Source organism: Heliconius melpomene, chromosome 10, assembly GCF_056956725.1.
Source record: "Heliconius melpomene rosina isolate 202511_hmr_F chromosome 10, ASM5695672v1, whole genome shotgun sequence".
NCBI classification, from domain to species: domain Eukaryota; kingdom Metazoa; phylum Arthropoda; class Insecta; order Lepidoptera; family Nymphalidae; genus Heliconius; species Heliconius melpomene.
In genome coordinates, this window is record NC_140398.1 from 1,848,007 (window position 1) to 1,867,654 (window position 19,648).

A 19,648-nucleotide genomic window follows, 5' to 3' on the forward strand; every position below is an offset into this window, starting at 1 on the left:
ACGCTACGTAATGCTACAACATGCTACGTCGTAGCACTTGTTCGCGAACTACGAGAATTCAAAGTGCAATCTCGTTGATACGAGATCAATTTATTTGGAAGTTTGGAAATTATAGGTTGAAGTAGTGTTATAGTTTTAGCGATTTTATTTTTATATTTTTACTTAGAATTCAAATTTTACCTATCTGTTGATTTAACATTTTTGGATAATAAATTTACAGAATATAATATGACTTTTAAATAATATGAAAATCTATACTCTATACTAATATAATAAAGCGGAAGAGTTTGTTTGTTTGTTTGTTTGTTTGTTTGTTTGTTTGAACGCTAAGATCTCTGGATCTACTGGTCCGATTTTCATTGTTTTTGTTTTGTATGAAAGCTGCATTCTTCAGAAGTGCTATAGGCTATATAACATTACATTACACGTATAAACTAATATATTTTAAAGTACTTTCTAATTTGACATGCAATTTATTCTGCCATGTTAATAACAACCGTCGCGTCGCTACGCAACCGTTATCGCGACATTTTGATATTCATCCTTATGAATAGTCACTCTTAACATTTTATCTAGATTGAAATTATAGTTTACTGTATAACATACTAATAAATAATTAAGGAGATGTCACTGATTCCAAATGACCTAGCCACCTAGCGGGCGGCACAGTATGAATACCTATGACCAATGCAAACGGGCAGATGAAGTTGATGGTTTTATAAATTTTCATACATTTTCGAACTTTACTTGCTGTAATATTTAATATAAAATACACTTTGGTTCTCTTCTTATTTTATATGATATTGCTGGCAAAAAGTATCCTTTTAGGTACGGGTTCTAGGTATTTTTTCTTATATTAAGAATATCCTTTAGTTACTTTTACTTCTTATGTTGGTTTTCAATTTCTCAGATATTTTTTCTAATAATATGTCTCTACTTATTATTCTTTTTGATTATTTAAGCTTATATTTTCTGACTAATTCTATTGAAAACTGAAAATAATATATTTAATAAATATTCTTATAGTTTAAGCAGGCGTAGCCGCGTCCGGGTCCACTAGTAAAGCATAAAATTAAAAAAATCGAAAAATGTTAATAGTATTTTAACATATTCTTTTCAATGAATTCAATAAAAAATAAGCTATGCTACTTTGTAATTATCAAATAGCTGATTTATACTTTTAATTAGCGATGAAAGAAATGCTGCATACAAAGATAGAACTATTTTAATGATTGAGAAGATTTTTTCTACTATACAAAAAGAAACTAAAAAATTTTATTGAGCTGCAGAGTTAAGAAAGTTCGATTAAACTATTGAGTCGATTACCATAGTAGATTAAACGTGAGTATTTACGAGTATAATATGTATTTAAGGAATTTGAGAGTAATCGATTATTCGACAGAAAAATATTCCTTTTGCCATTAGGTTTTAAGAATGTTGTGCTTTAAGATTAATATCGCTGTTGGCAAACCGAAATAGTTTCCATAGTTAGACATTATTCCGAAAGGTCGAAGTTTCAGATTCTCACAATATATGTGGATAAATCTGAATGAATTGTTAGGCCACCAGATTTGAAACTATTTGGAATATTTAATAAAATATTTGTTTAACAACATATTTACATATGTATTAATATGAAGAGTAAACTGTCACTCTGTGTAATCACTCCAGAATTCGGTGGAAATCGTAGTGTCTGAACACTAGGTTCCCAGGTTTCATCTGCCTGCCCCGCTACGTACAGAATACTGCGTCAAACTTAAAACAGCTAAGAAATAATAAAGATAATTATCATTCAATATTAGGTGCGATTATTTTATTAGTTTAATTTATTCTATAAACGTTGTTACTTTAATGAGACTTCGAAACAACGCAGACGAAGATTATTATAATGGTTTAACTTAATTATACGAATGTTATTATCTAATGAGGCGTGAGTGGGACGTTTTAACGTTATCTATTGTAATGTTCAGTGTTTTAAGTATACGTGGGAGAATATTCCTTATATATAAGAATGTATTTTTAAATTTGAAGTTGATTTAGTTTGAGCTAGAAAAATAACTAGAGATAACTTTAAGTTATTTTTTTCTCATGTACAGTTTCGTTGTCAGCTTTTAAGTCACGTTCCCGTAACCTTCAATCATGTGACTGGTACGGAACTATCGGTGGGCTAGCCAGATTTTTACTTGACGAAAGTCGAATATGTTTTTTTTTTCTTATTATATTTTTTTAATTAAAAAATATCTTACTTGGTTTACATTTGGTAGCAGTGCAGCTTTCTACTGCTGTCGTTCTTGCCGGTGATGACGTTCCCTCCGGTACCTATATAACACATATTATTCTTTATAAGTAATGGAGGTAAGAAATTATTAATTTTTAACTCTCATTATCACGATAATGATATAAGGAGATTACAGAAATTCGTCGAAAATATCTTTTTTAAGTTATTTTTATGCAGTCAAAATTATTTAAATTTAATAGGCTATATTCATATTAGGAAAGGATGCGATGAGTTTTCTTACATTTTTACAGTCATTTTTACCAAAAATATGAAAAGAAAGTATTAAATTTCCTATATATAACAATATAATTTGTAATTAACCTGCAATATCGTAGAGACACTTTGAAGTGCGAAATACATAATATAATAGATACCTAACTATTGTACCATAATGGACGCAAACCACAATAAATACGTCGGCGCAGTGCGGTCTACGTTAATTCATATTACCGAGTGTCTGCTTCTCACCGTACCTGTATGTAGTCATTATCGACTGTTTAATTTGAAATGTAATAGAGTGTATTATTAATATGTATAGTTTACAATATAATTTTAAAAGTGGTAAACGGAAGTGTCTTAATAGGAATAGAGTGTCTTAACACTACGTTCCCAGATTCCCTCTGTCTACTCTGCTATGTTCGGGATGTAGCGTAAAGTTAAAAGAAATACAACTATAATATATAACACTTACTTTTTGTTCCAAGCTGGGTCCAAGCGTCGTAGGCTTCTCTTTGCTCGCTTCAAACAATGCCTCTTTCTCTTCATCATCAGTTATTATATTCAGATCAATTTTGCTAACTCCGTCCTCTATGAGACTTTTTAATCCATCTAATTCCTTGGACCTCTCTCCCGTAAACGTATAATTTACGTTACTATCGCCGTTATAGTAATCTACAGGTGTTGGCAGTGTTGGTGACTTACGTTTGTTATCGTCGATATGTGTTTCGCTTACATTAGATTTACTAAGTCTATTGGACGGTGCTATTTCTAGTTCGGCTGAGAACGATACGTCTTTCTGATAGAGTACATCCTCCTGTTTGTCCGATGTGATTTCTGTTGCTCTGGTTGCGTTTAGCTCTGTAACAAACATTATATATGTAACGTTTTCTACTTTGCTTTAAGTAAGGCTAATCGTCGGGGTACAAGTGTGCGAATGGAAGCGGAACAGGTTGTTAGTTCGATTTCTATTCGAGTATCCTCGCTTTGGTAATGAGGCATATTGCAGCTTTGAGCAATGCGTTCAGAATTCAGTGAAAAGTGTTGAAAGAAGTTTCTTAATGGGAACGGAATGTCTTAAAACTAGGCCACCAGGTTCCCTCTGCCTACACTCTTAAGTGCGGAATACAGTATGGAGCTAAAAAAAATAAAAATCAAAATAAATGTTTTCTAAGATTATAATTTATATGAATAACAGACATGTGATCAAGGTAATTAAGATATGCTTGACCGAACACGATGGCTATAGATATATACCACACAAGGGGAATATTTCTATTAATAATATTATTTAAATCATTCTCCGTTTTAAATCACATATCACACAGGTTAGCATCTAACATACATATCATTCAGTGACACAATTAAAGAAAAACATACAAAACTGTGAATAATTTTAGCATAAAATATGCTGAAATTATCTTGACTAATTAATAAAACAAATGGCGCGGCGTTAGGTTACGCCACTTACTCGTAAGTCTCGAAAAATGGTAAATTTTTCAATGAATCCTGCTCCATAGATGCGAGATATAGCGTCGAGCTAAACCTTAAGCTACCAGAACGAGGAAACAAAAATATGAAATATTTTAATTCCTCGAGTGGGAACGGTTTGGTTCAAGTCAAGCTTGCACCTCTTCCACGACGACGGCCTCTTTATTATAAGTTGGTAAGTATAGTATATATACATTATATAAAATAATATTTTAATCCAGCGTTATGGAAGTAGGCAACTGGCGCCTGTTAATACGTAACTAGACTTATAACGTGAATAATAAATAGTTCGGCACATTAAAATTTAATATACTATCCGAAAGTTTAAAGTATTTACTACTATATTATATTATATATTATTTTCATCACTATTGTGCTATAGTTGGCATATTGCGATGTTTGAATGCTATTGGAAAGAGGGTTAAGTTAAAACTGAAGAGTTCATATAAACGCTACGGATTCCATCACTTGTAAAAGACAAAGTGCACATATGTGCATGCTGAACAGCAGACCTCAGTGTCTTTGAGCAGTGATTAATCCTTAAAATTCCAGCTTTGTTAAAATACCGTAGGTCTAGGGGCTCTGGGACTTCAGACTACATGTACATCCAGCGATCAGTTACGATTTTATTATAAGTATAGATAAATCAATATTATTAACTGCCGAAATGTTATTGACAAAACTTTCATGGGTATGTACACATTAAGTAAAAGAAAAAAGTAAATTTAAGATTTTGTTTTCATAGAATAAATAGACCTTTTCTCCAATTTTTTTTTATTATTGAACATTTGATTTAAAAGTTAAGTAAAAGAAAATAATAATTTCACATGCGTAAAGTCATATTGGGTCTTTATTCTAGAATAAAGCTGGAGCTTACATCCCCATTAACTTTGAGCAACCTTCTTAGAATTAATTTATGCTAAATTCATGTGTGTATATGATTTCTCATTACAACGATTTAGAATATACATATTGAATTTCAATTAAAGGAAATCTTAGAATTTTAGAATTTCTACTTATAAGCGTTCATTCTATGGAAATTTGAAGTATCTATCGTAAAAGCTCTATAATATTATTAAATATTTTGAGTATTTTCTAAAAATTGCACGATTTTTTAACTTTTTATATCAGCTGATTATTTTAATTTGTCTATTTATTTTTATTATTTATGTTTATCGCGACATAGCGTATGACTGTACAGTAAGCCCGAGGGATGCGAGTTCATTTCTCACTCGAGGGAATCAGTGATTTTCATTCTCTTGTTTTGGTAACAAGACATTCAGTCCCAACACTCAGCACATAATGAATGAAAAATTGAGTGGTTTTAATACTGAGGTCCCCTTTGCCTACCCTCTCTGCGGGATAGAGCGTGAATCTACTAACAGGAAATAGTAAAAAAAGAAACCACAAAGTAGTCCTTTAGAAAAATGAACATAACAAAATATATTCTTATATTCAAGAAAAATATTGAATTATTCAAAATATATTGCATCTTAATATATATTCGAAACAGTAATAGAGTTAAAGCTCGACCCGCCCATGGGCATGTAAGCGAAATCGGTCACGTAAACTACGTTGCTAGTTCCAATGCATCAAATGTATAGAAGTCCTGTGAAGTCGTAATTCAGAAACTGTTATATTCGGAGTTCTACGTTCTGAACAAATTCAATCTGGTGGAGCTCAGCGCGAGACGTTTCAGATTGGAAACCTTTGTTTTGTGTTCTCAGGTACATTGTTTTGTTGAATTCAATCTAGGATGGAAAATAAAGGCTTCTCTTGTAAATTTATATTTTGTTAAATCATAACGAATTTAATAGACCGTAGATACAGTTGGTGACATCGAAACGATCGACGAAATGTATTGCCTCGATTTACGGACTATTCAATACAACATTTTTCCATTCAAGCAGTAAGTAATACTTGCGCACTGATCCAAACAAAGTTTTCAGCTTTATATTAATAGTGTTAGTATAAAGTATAGATAGGAAAAAGATAAATTAATTTTACACGCATATGGTAGGGTAGGCAAAGGGAACCTAGTATAACAATTCATTCACCCTATACCGCCGAATTTTTGACATATTGTGTATCAAGTGGCGGCATATCATCGCCCCGTTGGATTGTCTTAACACTACCCTACCCTGTGTACTGTATCTTGGTACCCTCTGCCTACCCTGTACAGGTCACCTGATGGTAAGTGATCATCGGCCACAAGCCCAAGTCCCCCTCTGGAACGCCAGAGGAGCTACAGGTGCGTTGCTGGCATTTAAGGTGGAAATAGACGCGCTTTTTGAAGGTACCCCAAGCCGTATCAACCTGCCGCAGGTACCTATATACCGAGAAACGATTTAGTAATTATAACAAAAAGCAATAAAAACATGTATATAATAGTAAAAAAAACGTGATATAATAAAGTAAACGTAGCAAAAGCTCGCACTAATAAGTCACCGTAAAGTCAACCACTCAAACACCTGTTACAATTTTCACTGCACGTCTGTCATTCCATTCAGCGATAAGTGCTGAAAGCTGCTTACTTTAGAAGAGGTGAAAGGTGGTTTAGAGTATTATATTTTTATAGATATAATAATTGAGACCATCGTAGCGCAGGGGCTGTAAATAAGACGGTTGTGGGTTCGATTCTCACTAGGGGAAATAATTTATTATTTATGAATAATTTCATTTCTTCACTCTTGTCACGTTTGCAATCACACACTTTCATGACTAGTCTCCTACATATGTATTTATAAAAAGAATATTTTCTTTTTATAAGTTTGTATGTGGGAGCTAGTAAGCTCCAAAGTGTTATTATAATGCAGCGATTTATTTCTAGCACCCGTCATATTGTATTCTACGATAAAAGCTCTTGAAACACTCGAAAGTTCAAGCGCTGTGCTTTGTTGATTCGAAACAGGTTAATGCTTTCTAAAACGTTCCTATTTGCAAAGTATAATCGTATTATTTGAAATATTTTTATTTTCCTCACAAACAAAATTTGCATTATTATTTTTGGAAATCGAACCCGTACCCTTAGCTAGATTCCAATTCTTTAAAGATTCTTTCTTCCTCTGTTAAACATTTTTTTTAAATCTATCCTCAGTATGGAATAACACTTTAAGGCATTACGTATTTATTCTACACTGCGTAGCTTTTAAATGTAGTCTTTTTTAAATTTTATATATAGTCTTAAAAAACGACTTCGACGGAGGACGTCAATTACCACACGGAATATAATTTTTTCCAGATTTTTGCGAGACCGTGGGTATAAATCAAAACGTTTATTTTAACATAATTATCACTGTATTATGTTTTAATTATGTCAATGTTATCCAATTGTATGGTAATTAATAAGCTGTTATTTTTTATTATTACTTCATTATAAAATTGTTTATAAAAATGTTACTGAAAAATGAAATAATAACTTTATTTCATTTTTCGGTAACAGAGCACAGATTTAAAATTAAGCATTCAAAATTAGCCGTAAAATAGTTCAAATATTTATAGCGCTTCCGGTCTTGTAGGTTAGTGAGTTTAATTTTAACTTAGAGTTCTGTTATATTTCTTATTTTCATTTACGTTACGTATTGTCGAGAGAGGTTATCGTGGTGCAAAAGTATGTGAATATTAAAAAAATAATTCTTCTTTGGAACTAATAACGGTTGTAAGTTCTAACCCCACTCGCAGAATGTCTCGAAAGTAAGGAGGTGCGTGGGTAACGGAGTATTACACAAATATTTGATCTTTGTCTACAAGTTATTGGAACTACACCCACACTTCTTGATAAATTCAAGATGTAAATACTCTACTGAATGTGTATTTAAATTTAGAGCATACTAACCTTAGATACATATCTCTATGTTTTAGGTTATATAGATGTTGAGCTATTAATGGCGCACGTTCCACCCTATTTTTGATTCCAATAAAAATAATTCATTCTCTCGAATGGGAGTCGAACCAACAACCGTCAAATGTTCTTCCGCTGCGCTACGATGACTTAAACATAGCACCAAGGTCTTTCTTAATAATCAAATTTCAGAACGAAATTGTTTATAACGATTAGTTATATATATATATTTAATTAATCAATGACAATCCTACCTCTAAAAACTGAACTTAGAAACGTTTCTTTAGAGGTCGTATTTCATTTCGATGAAATATAATTGAAAGCCTAACAAGAAAGGCCTCAGTTTGAAGTAAGATCTCGTAAGCTTTATACTTTAAGATAAATTGTGTTTATCCTTTTGGAAAATTCAGCTGTCTTTCAGGTATAAAACACTCTGTTATACATAATTTTATCTGATAAAACGAATTTGTTGATTTATCATCATGTTTTTAAAATTAATAAATAATTTAAAACTATAACTGTATTGAAAGTATGGTTAGGTAATAGATATAGATAACAGATATTAGGACGCGTGAAATTTGGGATACAAGTCTGTTAAATTGTTTTGTAAAATTACAGAAGCTGATACTTCTATAGAATGTTGTGAAGCCATGGCACATTGATAATATGGAAAGGATTCATCTCATTCTATATAATTTCTTTATTATTTTTTTCAATGATATATTTACTTATCATGTTGTGTTTACCTGTTCTGTTACCCTACCCTACCCTACTATTTTGTTAAGTACTCTTCTAACTAATGTATAAAAAAATTATACTACAAAAGTTATTTTAAAACTGTAAACTTAAACGTTTAAACGTCGGTTGTAGGTTTGAATCCCATTCGAAGAAATAAATTACTTGAATTTCCTCGTAGAATTCCGCCACTCATCACGTAATATCTTAAAAACTCCAAAATGCGGGAAATCTGTATAAAAATATATATCAAAGGCTATATAATAATAATAACAGTGTTTGCAGAAAATCCCAGATATCCGCTATTCTTCGGGGAAATAGCCGTACTAACTATAACCACAGACTAGTAATCTAGGCTTTGTCTAACAACAATTACTTTAACGTGTTCGTTTATGGCAACCACATGAAACGTTTATTTATTTATTCATTCATGTTTTTCATATAAAATATTTTAATTTCACTGTACACGGCAGAGGTGACAGAGTGAGAGAACGTGGGAACGTAGTGTTAAGATATTTACTCATAGATAACTAGACGGTGCTGAGACATTCACACAAGACATTCACACAGATCTCTTCCACTACTTTCCGCTGAATTATGAAGGCATTGCGCGTTGAGTGGCGGAATTTAATGCCGAATACCCGTCGCTATTTGCTCCGGCATAAAAAACCGTAAACCTAAATAAAATCCACCACGTATCATTAGTACTCTACAACGGCGTTAAACACCGACAAAACAGTAATAGGCAATTAAAATAATACACGTATTTTAGATGTAAATAGCCACAGCAGCCAGCATACGTTATGATTTACGGCAGCAGATGTCGGTTGATTAATAGCCGCTCGTCAATTTTGCGAAACTCCGCTCACATTTTTTGCCTCGCTGCGAGAATTTATAATGATGCTTCGAGAAAACGGAGGAATTTTGCAAAGAGTTCAAAATCAATTGCAATAATATGAGTTTTGCGAGGAATTCACGTTATACATTTCTACCATATATACCGGGAATAATATCTAGCATACATTCATAATTTTTTACTTTTTGCCTGTTTTTGTTTGTTTGTGTAAAATGGAGGAAATCTTTTGCGTTGCATAATATTAAGATTAAAAATAATACTACTAATCTACACTTTATTTGTTCTCTAATCGAACTTTGTAATTTAAAAGTTACTTGCATTTGAGACCGTCGTGGCGCAGTGGCACAAGCGTATGTTGTAAGTGCTACGATTGTGAGTACGATTCCCACTCGGGGAAATAAATTATTATTTAATAATATCTATATTAACACGCAAATTCCGCTGCTCAACACGCAATGATTATAAAAAAAAGACAGCAAGTAGATTAGGTTCCCTCTTCCCACCCTGCTAGCTGAAAAAGAACTTGCACCAACCTAACTTGACCAAAAAGTCAATAGCCAACCAATACTGTATACATAAATACCAATATATTAGGTACATAATCCGTTTTTGCGATAAAATTTAAATAACGTTATTATCATGACCTAGTTACGCGACTAACTGGTGGTAATAGTTATTGTACGCTGAGAGATCAATACAGCTTTTTAGTCTCCAATATTATAAATAAACATTAATATTTCACGCTATTAAAGCCTTGTGTACTACAAAAGAGTATTTCTCAAGAGTATTTATAAGAAACGTTTTAACAATATTTTTCTTATATTCTCGTAACTTAATATGTATTTCTTTCCTGCTTCTCTAACATATTGTTTAAATATATAAGTGGAAATACTCAAATGGTGTGTTGTCAGTGAACTAGCTGAGCCATGTGGAATCTAGGAAATGGCTTCTCTATGTAGAGTGCCATATTTTTTAAATAAAAATTTCAACAGGACCATAATTGTATTGACATATTTCTATGCAACATGACAGTTACCTGAACACCCATACCCATCAACGTTCAGCACAAACCCCGGCCCGCAGCCGCACTCGTAGGTGCCGTCGTGGAGCTCGCGGCACAACTGCTCGCAAGGACTCGCTTCACCGCACCGGCCTGAAACAAGGAATATAATACAAAATTAGATAAGCAATAAAATATTTATTAATATTTATATTTCCATATCTTCGCTCTGGTGTTGAGAAAAAGAGCGGTGTTGAGTTCCGCCTCAACACGCAATGCCTCCAGTCACCCTCCGCCTACACTGCTGCTGATTTATTTATTTTTAATAAACAATTAGAGAAGAGATACGGGTTATTTAAATTCTTACTAATGTAATATGTAATGAAGTTATAAAAAAAATATATGCAGAAAAAGGATACTAACCGAATGTCTGTAAATTCCCATAAGTTTTTAGATATAAATGTAACTATCGTAAATAAAATCAAATACCTTCCAATTCTATACATATGACGTCAATCTAATATAAAAAAAACAAATATAATAAAAACCCACCCCGGAAAACGTGCCTGAAATATATTTTGACGTCAATTATGAAAAGAGTGAGAGGTCCACAAAAAAAATATCGATAGTTGACCACTGAACGTTGTACGTGCCAAATAGCTTGTCGGTAAAAAACGACATTACGAGATAAATGACTATACTATACTAGCGACTGCGTACGATAAATGGCTAAGCGGTTTTTAAACGATGAAATTGTAAAACGTTTTAGTTTATTTATACTATTAATTCTTTTAGTAGTGGAGTAAATATTTCATCTATCTATATATATATATATATATATATATATATAAAATCCAAAGGTCACTCACTCATCACGAAATCTCAGAAACTACATGTGCTAGGAATCTCAAATTTTGCATAAGAGTTATTTATAGGACGTAGGTACTCGCTAGGACGGGAATTTGCAATATTCGACTTCTAAGGGGTTGTTTTTGGGGTCGAAAGTTTGTATGAAACTTCGTTACTATAAATGCTAGAAGTCTCAAATTTTACATAGACGTCACTAGGACGTAGTCATGGAGATAGAAATTAATAATAACATAGTTCACGCGGGTGTAACCGCGAGCGGGCCGCTTGTATGCTATAAAGCAAGTAAAGCGCGGTGTTTAGTTCCACCATTCAACACGCAATGATTCGAAAATTTGGTGGAAAGTAAGGGGACAGAGTTATACAATAGGTTCCCACTGCTACTCTGCTTTACGCGTTAAAGAAAATCATGACATTTTGTCGAGGTCAGTCGTGGAGCAGGGGTGCAATTAGCCACAGCGACTGCAACTTGCGCTTTCAAAATTCTAGTTACATTCAAAGGAAGAATTATTTTTATATTAAATATAGATAAATATTTTTTCAGAATGACTAGAAGCTACGCTATTAGGTTTCGAAACATACTTTGTCTAAAAAATATAAACGAAATAAATAATTGCCTTCTCTTTCAAAGGGGTAATACTGTCTTAAACTTTTCTGAGAATCTTTTAATTTCTACTTACTAGAAACCTGTTGCAAAAACAGCTATTCTTTCTTAGTTAATATTAAAGGTCCCTTGTAAACTTGAGTTTAGTCGTTAATTAACTAAATTACTTGGAAGCTAAGTGTTAACGACTTGAGATGTAATTCTTTTAAAGAGAAATGGCAAAGTACTTGTATACTCTGCTTTACTTAAAAATTTCTAGTATTTGAAATAAAAGTTTTACGACTTAAAATTGCTGTTCGAAAGCCATCATAAGTTCTTGAACTTCAAAGCAACTTAAGTTCGATATCGATGAACATTAAAGTGTAGAAAAATTATAAATAGGAGAAAGTGTCTGAGTTTTAAATGAAATTTGCAATAAAAAGATTGATATATTATATGAAATTTAATTAGAAAATATAATACTAGTAAATAAAATACCTTTCTAATTTAATAGGAACTAGGGGATAAATTAAAAATTGAAAAATTTTAATAATAATTTGTTTTCTCTCATATAATTTGGTGCGACATGAAAAAAATGGCCAACGCAGCGTATGTTATGATTCTGTTATGAAATTATTTAAAAAATATGAAAACAACAACAACTCTTCTTACATATTTTCATTTTTAGAGGTAGGATTTTACATTATCTATCTATATATAAATTTCAATAATACCAGTCTATTATTCAATAAAGTAAATTCTATAGGATTTGAACTATCTATCTCTATCATATACCTAGCATATACTACGACTTCTGTCAATTAATATTATGCAACACAACAATATAAGCACAGAGCCTGCAGGCCACGTGTTGCAGAGCCACTGAGCGGTTTGATTTCATTATACAGCGTGTGAGTGATAAATGACAGCGGTCTTCGTAAAACAATACCAAAAGTATTAAGAAAAAGTATAAGCGTATATAATTTCTTATGCTTAAAGATTATTATTTTTTATAGCAGCACGCTGTATCCCGCACATAGCAGGAAAGGCAGAGGTAACCTAGTGTTAAAACACTATTTCCTGATTGGAAGGTAGGTTGTGTGAAGTATTGTTATCATTTATTACAATTACGTAGAATATCTTTCTGAATAATTTAGAAACATATAGTCATTACGTGTTATTATGTTGTTTTTTTAAAAAAGCATTAACCGTAATTAAAAATACAAATCTAAAAGTACCGTCCAAGATTATTTTACTATCATCTAATAAATTTCTATTTAGATAGATCACAAACGTACTTAGTACTTAGTGCTATCCCGTGACATTCATTCATCCATTCATTCTACAATACAGTAATAGAACAACAGATCCTGTACAGCATTTCAATACAATGAGGGTATTGGACTTAAGTGTTTATATTTACGAGAGGTCTACGTAATTTGCAAATTGAATAAAATTGAAGACATAATAAGGTTCGAGAGCATTGATGAAAACCAAAATGCCTCTATACAAATCTAATAAGGCTCTATTTATGATAATGCCGCCTCGTTATAGAAAATTTGATTCAAACAGTAAATAAATTACGGCTACGAGATATGAAAGGAAATCATGTTAATCTTATTTATATCGTTTAACATTTTATTCGGTTACATTTGAAAGTATAATACTTTTTCCAATGATATGTTTAGAATAATAAGATCTTTTAATTAAATACCCATTGCTTTATTCAATATTCACTTGTTTTTAGCTAACAATAAATAACAATATATCCGGACTCTGGCTGGTTATTAGGGAAAATCAGGTTAAAAGAAAGCCAAGAATGAAATGAAAAATTTTAAGAAATAAAAAAGTTTTTGAAACAACTAAAAACATAAATTGAATAGAAAGAAATTTTACTAACAAACAACCTATATATAAAAAAAGACAAGTATAAGTTCTTATCTGAACAGCTATTTAAAATATTCCAATCGGATAATATTGTACTTTTAATTTAGGTAGGTACTACAATTATTTTGGTTGCAAGGTGTACAATTGTAAAAAAATCAGTTGACTTACTTTTCATATAATATTTAGTTTATTATCAAAATAATCTTCTTTCCCGCTAAATATTCAAATTAAAAATAACTGAAAGTCCAAAAAACAAAAATTTAGAGCTATCAGCCCAAAACTTACACCAAACACCGTCATCATGCATGATGCGCTTGTGATAGTATAATATCTCTTTGATCCATCACACCTGCCCACCACCCGGGATAGTGGTTAACGTGTTTATTGTAGAGCACTACTATGTATAATACAATTTATTTAAGCTATCGCTGTATATATTAAGCTGTTAGTGTTATTATGCATTTAATTGGGTTGTAGTGGGGCAGCGGCATGTTGATTGGCTGTAACTGTAACGTTTGTGGGACAAAATACGAAGCCGTTGATAATTTAATTAGTAAAAGTAGTATATATATCTATATACTACTTTTACTAATTAAGAATCTTATAATATATATATATAAATCATATTCTTTTAATAGTTAAGATAACGTATTTTCTAATATTTATAATATCATAATTTCACAAATACATTTAAAAATTCCTTATATTGTGGAACAAGACTAAAATAAACCGTGAAAAATGACTTTAGCGAGAACAAGCCACAATACATGTTGAAGTTAGCAGCAGATGTTTCAATTCGCCTGGAATATTGCCAATGGGAGCAAACTTCACTCTGGTTTGTCACTTGGGACTGGCCGGGACAAAGGCATTTTATTCAATTACTACCTTTTGGCCTGGCTACCTGGGAACAGTGTCAGCTGCAAGTGCCAAGGTAACAAGTACTAACATTTTTATAGGCATTTATTTTCTCGAAGCTATAATTATATGGATTGTTAACAAACTATACATAATGATTATAAAATCGATGCTCAAAAAAAATATATTCCTAATTTTTTAGACGATAGACGAAATAGAAAATTATTAACTTTGTATATTCTCTATGCCCATATTGCTCCTTACTGTAGAAACGAGTGTTATTCTTCACTTCATATTATCTCATTCATATCATTATTTTTCTCTTTTTTTTCGCATGTCTTTAAATATATTCGTTCAATGTTAAAAAATATCCGTTTTCCAAATAACAGAATAGTATATTTTACTGCGCTAAAGTAACCTTCATATCCATACCCAGATTTTAATTATAGTATCATAATAAGCACTCTAAGAGAAAATCAAATAACAATTTTAATTATTAGCTTCTCTAGCGATAGGAACATAAAACGGGCCCCTCGCCTTTGTTCAGCCGACGTTCCCAGTTCTTCGACTATTAATTACTTAGGTACTTTATAGTATTAAATACTTTGTAGCGATTTCTTGTATGTGCTTGTTTCATAATATTCCTGCTTTCTGGAACGTTGTTATTATTACTTTTACTTATAAAAGAAAGTAAAAGCTTTTTTCATAATTTGATTCAAATCAAATAAATTATTTTGAGGATTATTTTATTATTTTAACATTGGCTGTCGTAGCGCAGCGTCTGGCTGTAAGCGCGGCAAGGTGTGGGTTCGATAGCGTAGCTACATAACGAATACATCATGAAGATATATCCAAATTAAAAAGTGAGAATTTGCATAGTAAATAAGTCCAAAGTAAAATTATACCCAATATTTGTTTTTCTTATATTATTCACCCCAGCAGTAATGCGTCAGTAATATTTTTCTCAGAAACCATCTGCCAATTTCCTTGAGAATGAGTCGTGAATTATTTATCCCGGGACGGGGCTAACGAAACCGATATATCATGAAATTAGCCGTAGAATAAACGATACCTATTATTTATGTATCCTTGGTTAAGTCGCTTTCTATTCTTCCTTCTTTTGATGTGGCATTGTGGATGTGAACGTTACAGTCGACAAAATAAATGTGCATAATATATATTCCTTTGTAGTTGAACTAATAAATAATAGAAGCCAATTGTGGTGCATAGGTGCAAACAATTGACTATAAACGTGACCGGTTGTGTGTTCGAAATCCACTCGAGATAATTAAATTAAATATTTTAAATTCATTGAATTTTCTTTCATATTTCCGCCACTAGACACACAATGCCCTAGGTTCCCTCCTCTTGCTACCCTGACACCTGTGGGTGACAGTGTGAAGCTGATATATTAAAGTTACTTTAACTTTTAACAGTATTATTTAAAAATTGTAGTGCTTAACTAGCTAAAAAGAACTGATGAAATACTAGGAAAACACTGGCGAATAATATAGTAGTTTAAAGTTAGGTATATTTTAATATTTTCTATAGTATATTTTATTCAATCACTACGTTTTTATAAAAATATCATCGGGAGAGTGCGTATGAATTGCAAAGATTATTATGAAAAACAATCAGACAAGTTTTAATCAAATTAAAAACATCCTAGCAGACAGTAGCTACAAAAAATGTAATTAAAAGACAGACTTTTATAATAAGCAAATAGAAAGATAAGTAAAGAAACATAAAATGCGAAAGTTCTTTTAAGTATCAAATAAAAAGTAAGTATATAAAGTTTCAGTTTGTTGTGAAGTATTGACGACTACGTAGGTTATTAATTAAAGACGAAATTAAAACTGCTCGTAGCAGGGTAGACTGAAGAAACTCACTTCTCACTCAATATTCGAGATGCTTTATGCTCAGTCGCAAAACGATGCGGCTCGTCTCACAGAAAAGGAAATTATAATAATTAGATATAAATAATTATTTCTCCGAGTGGGGATCGAACCGGCAACCATTGCGTACTATAAATGTTTTATTCTTCACACGTTTGTATTTAAAAACTTAGTAGCTCGATAAAAACATGCGGATAAATGGTCAAAGCACTAAGATGAAATCCAAGAAGCGCGAGTTCAAATCCCGATACTGAAAGCGGAAATCATAAAGAAGCCTTTCAATAATAAAATTGTCTATCAATTTTAAAGTAAACGAGAATTAACGGAATATTTGAACCTTTCTTCAACACAACGCTTGTTTCAAAAGCACGACAGCGAGTCCAGAGTTTGAACAAACGTCAATTGCAACGTTTGAACTAACTTTCTATTTCCGCGTACAATAGCCTCGGTTCATGACAGTTTGGTGAAGCCTGGAGTGGGACTAAGTAATTATGTTATAGAGTTCTTTGCGTATTGTTTGTTAGGCAATATTATGGGACAGTTTAGATTAAGTTAGACTGAAATCTAATATATCGGTCTCAACACTGAGATCGATCTTGATATGCCGTTTTAATAATACATTAATGACAGCGGCATCTCGAGATTGCTCTCAAGATCGATGTTGTAAGAGATTTATAAATACAGCCTTAGGCCGTACTTACCACAAACATGCAACTGTAAATATTTCATTTCCTCCACTGCGAATCAAACCCACTACCTGTCAAATTTATAGTCATACGTTTGTGCCCCTGCGCCACAACTGGCCACATTTATATTAATATAAAGTAAAATCATAAAGATTATTAAGGAAAACCTCGAATAAAAGATGCCGAGAAATATCTTAACAATGAAATGAAGCGGGGAACTAATGGAAACGCAGACAGCGACCGTCTCATTACAATACTTTTGAATAGTGAAATATCACTGCAATTTGTCTGCTGACGGTACAAGAGCTGATGTCAGGGAAAAGATTATTTAAAACGTAATTCACCGTTTAAAATGAAAGATTTTCACAATTTGCAGGCAGTCGTGGGAGTCGTGAGGAGGAAATGCAATGTTTAATATTTTCATTTCCTCGCTCTGGTAACGAAGGCGCGGCGTTGAGTCCCACGCCTCTCAACACGTATTGCCTTCTGAATTCGGCAAAAAGTGGGCAACAGAATTGTCTAAATGGAATCGGAGTGTCTTAGCTTCTGTCGTCACGGATAGAGATATTTCTGGGTTCAATCTGCCTACCCTTGCATATGCGGGATACAACTTGAAACAGATAAAAAATGCTAATGAAACCGGTATTGGCTAGAAAAAAAAATACCTAAGATTTTTTTCCGCAAGCAAAGTACTAAAACACTTCTTTACATTTCTGACCTGTGAAATGTGTATATTATAAAAATACCGCTGAATAATTAGTCCTACTTAATAGTATTCGAAACTACACCCACAATTTTAGTGATATAAGAAATTTATCCGTACCGAATGCTCATATAAAGGTTCAATAAGAATCTATAGAAGACAACGAGCTTTATCGAGACAAGGTTGAAGAGCTTTTACGGTCAGATCGTAAATCATGGCGCTGGGGCGATTACCTTCTATTAAGCGGACTGACTGATGGACCGACAATTTGTGTTTCTCTAACTGTTCATATTTATCTTATTTATTTATTTATATACAATAACAATATATATGTTACATTTTTTTTATTGATTTTGTTTTTGTGGATAGTTTGTCCATTGTTTTTATTGAATTAAGTATTCAAGTTCGTTTTATGGAATATAATAAATTTGATTACATTATTTATATCTAGTGTATGGGACGTAAAATATTGTTATGAATTTTTCAGGTACCATTTATAAATAATTGGTCATACTATTTTTTTTTTCATTTCCGTATTCGCATTCGCACACAACAGGGTACGCAAAAGAAACCTATTGTTAAGACATTCGGTTACCCATTTTCCGCCGAATTACGGGGGCATTGCGTGTTGAGTGACGGAACCCAATGCCGCGCTTGCCTCGACACCAGAGCTAAGAAATGAAAATATAAATTTAGCTTTAGTTATAGTCTATGTAATTTTATAGTTTAACACGCCTATGTTGCCGTTCGCCAGTCTATATCTAAGTCTAAAGCCGAAAGGCTTTTAGTGATTTAAATTTTGAATATCACAGCTGCATTCATAATTTATGCACGCTCGTAAAGCTTGCTTACGTAAATTATCTCTTTGAACGCGTCACTTCGTGTTTTGTTATTAAAGATATTTTTACACACTTTGTAAACATTTTATGCATTTCATAGCAGCAAAATTCGATAACTTATCATAAATTTTGTTTTTGAGATGAATAACGGAAAATATATATAAAATATATAAAGCTGAGTTTGTTTGGTTTTGCACTGCTTTGAATTGAAAATATATTATTTTTTATCGAATATCCACTTATCGAGGAGGACTATCTATTGCAATATAGCTTGACGTTAACCATTTGGATTTAACCCTCTGTACCTGCGTCAGAGTCACCTTGGGCACTTAGTACTTACTACTTACTTATAGAACCCAATAAAAAATGTTTGTTTCTCCATTTCGTTCTCCCAAATTCTTTCTCCGAAATATGAAAGACGACACCGAAGCGATTTCACAGCCATTACCATTTCTAATCGAAACTGTGACATAAAATATAAAATGTAATCGCGTTACAATGAAAACGATCATAAAATAACGCAATCATAACTTGAAGCTATCAGATAAGGCCCTCGTAAGAACAGCCAGTGTATTACCGCCCACGATATCTATCGTTTATCGACCATATAATACGTTTTATTCCCTCCCCCTAAGAAAAATGGTTCGCACTAGAGATTTAGATGGCGGTTTCATTAGTCGTTAGGAATTATGTGTTTATTTGTGTGTTTATGACCTAAACGCGGCTTCGCCCGCAAAAAAAAAAAAATATTGTTATATTATAGCAAAATTATACAAAATCTGTATAAATATTTGTATATATTAATTATATCCTGTATGTTTTTCTGATGTGTGACTAAAAGTTTAATGGTAAAATAAACCTCCATTATCAAAAACATTCACGTTTCAATATTAGCAGGATAGGATTTTTGACGGGA

The 19,648-nt window shown here is 32.3% G+C and overlaps 1 protein-coding gene across 1 annotated transcript in view; it reads right to left on the reverse strand.

Moving 5' to 3' along the window:
• The window catches only part of SP2353 (EGF like, fibronectin type III and laminin G domains protein pikachurin), a 120,700-nt gene that overhangs the window by 39,547 nt on the left and 61,505 nt on the right, over positions 1 to 19,648 (reverse strand). The window contains exons 3-5 of the mRNA XM_085191026.1: positions 10,454 to 10,570; positions 2,970 to 3,355; positions 2,247 to 2,319 (exon numbers count right to left, since the gene is read on the reverse strand). Of these exons, the coding sequence (XP_085047152.1) occupies positions 2,247 to 2,319; positions 2,970 to 3,355; positions 10,454 to 10,570 (576 nt within the window). The remainder of the gene's footprint in view (positions 1 to 2,246; positions 2,320 to 2,969; positions 3,356 to 10,453; positions 10,571 to 19,648) is intronic.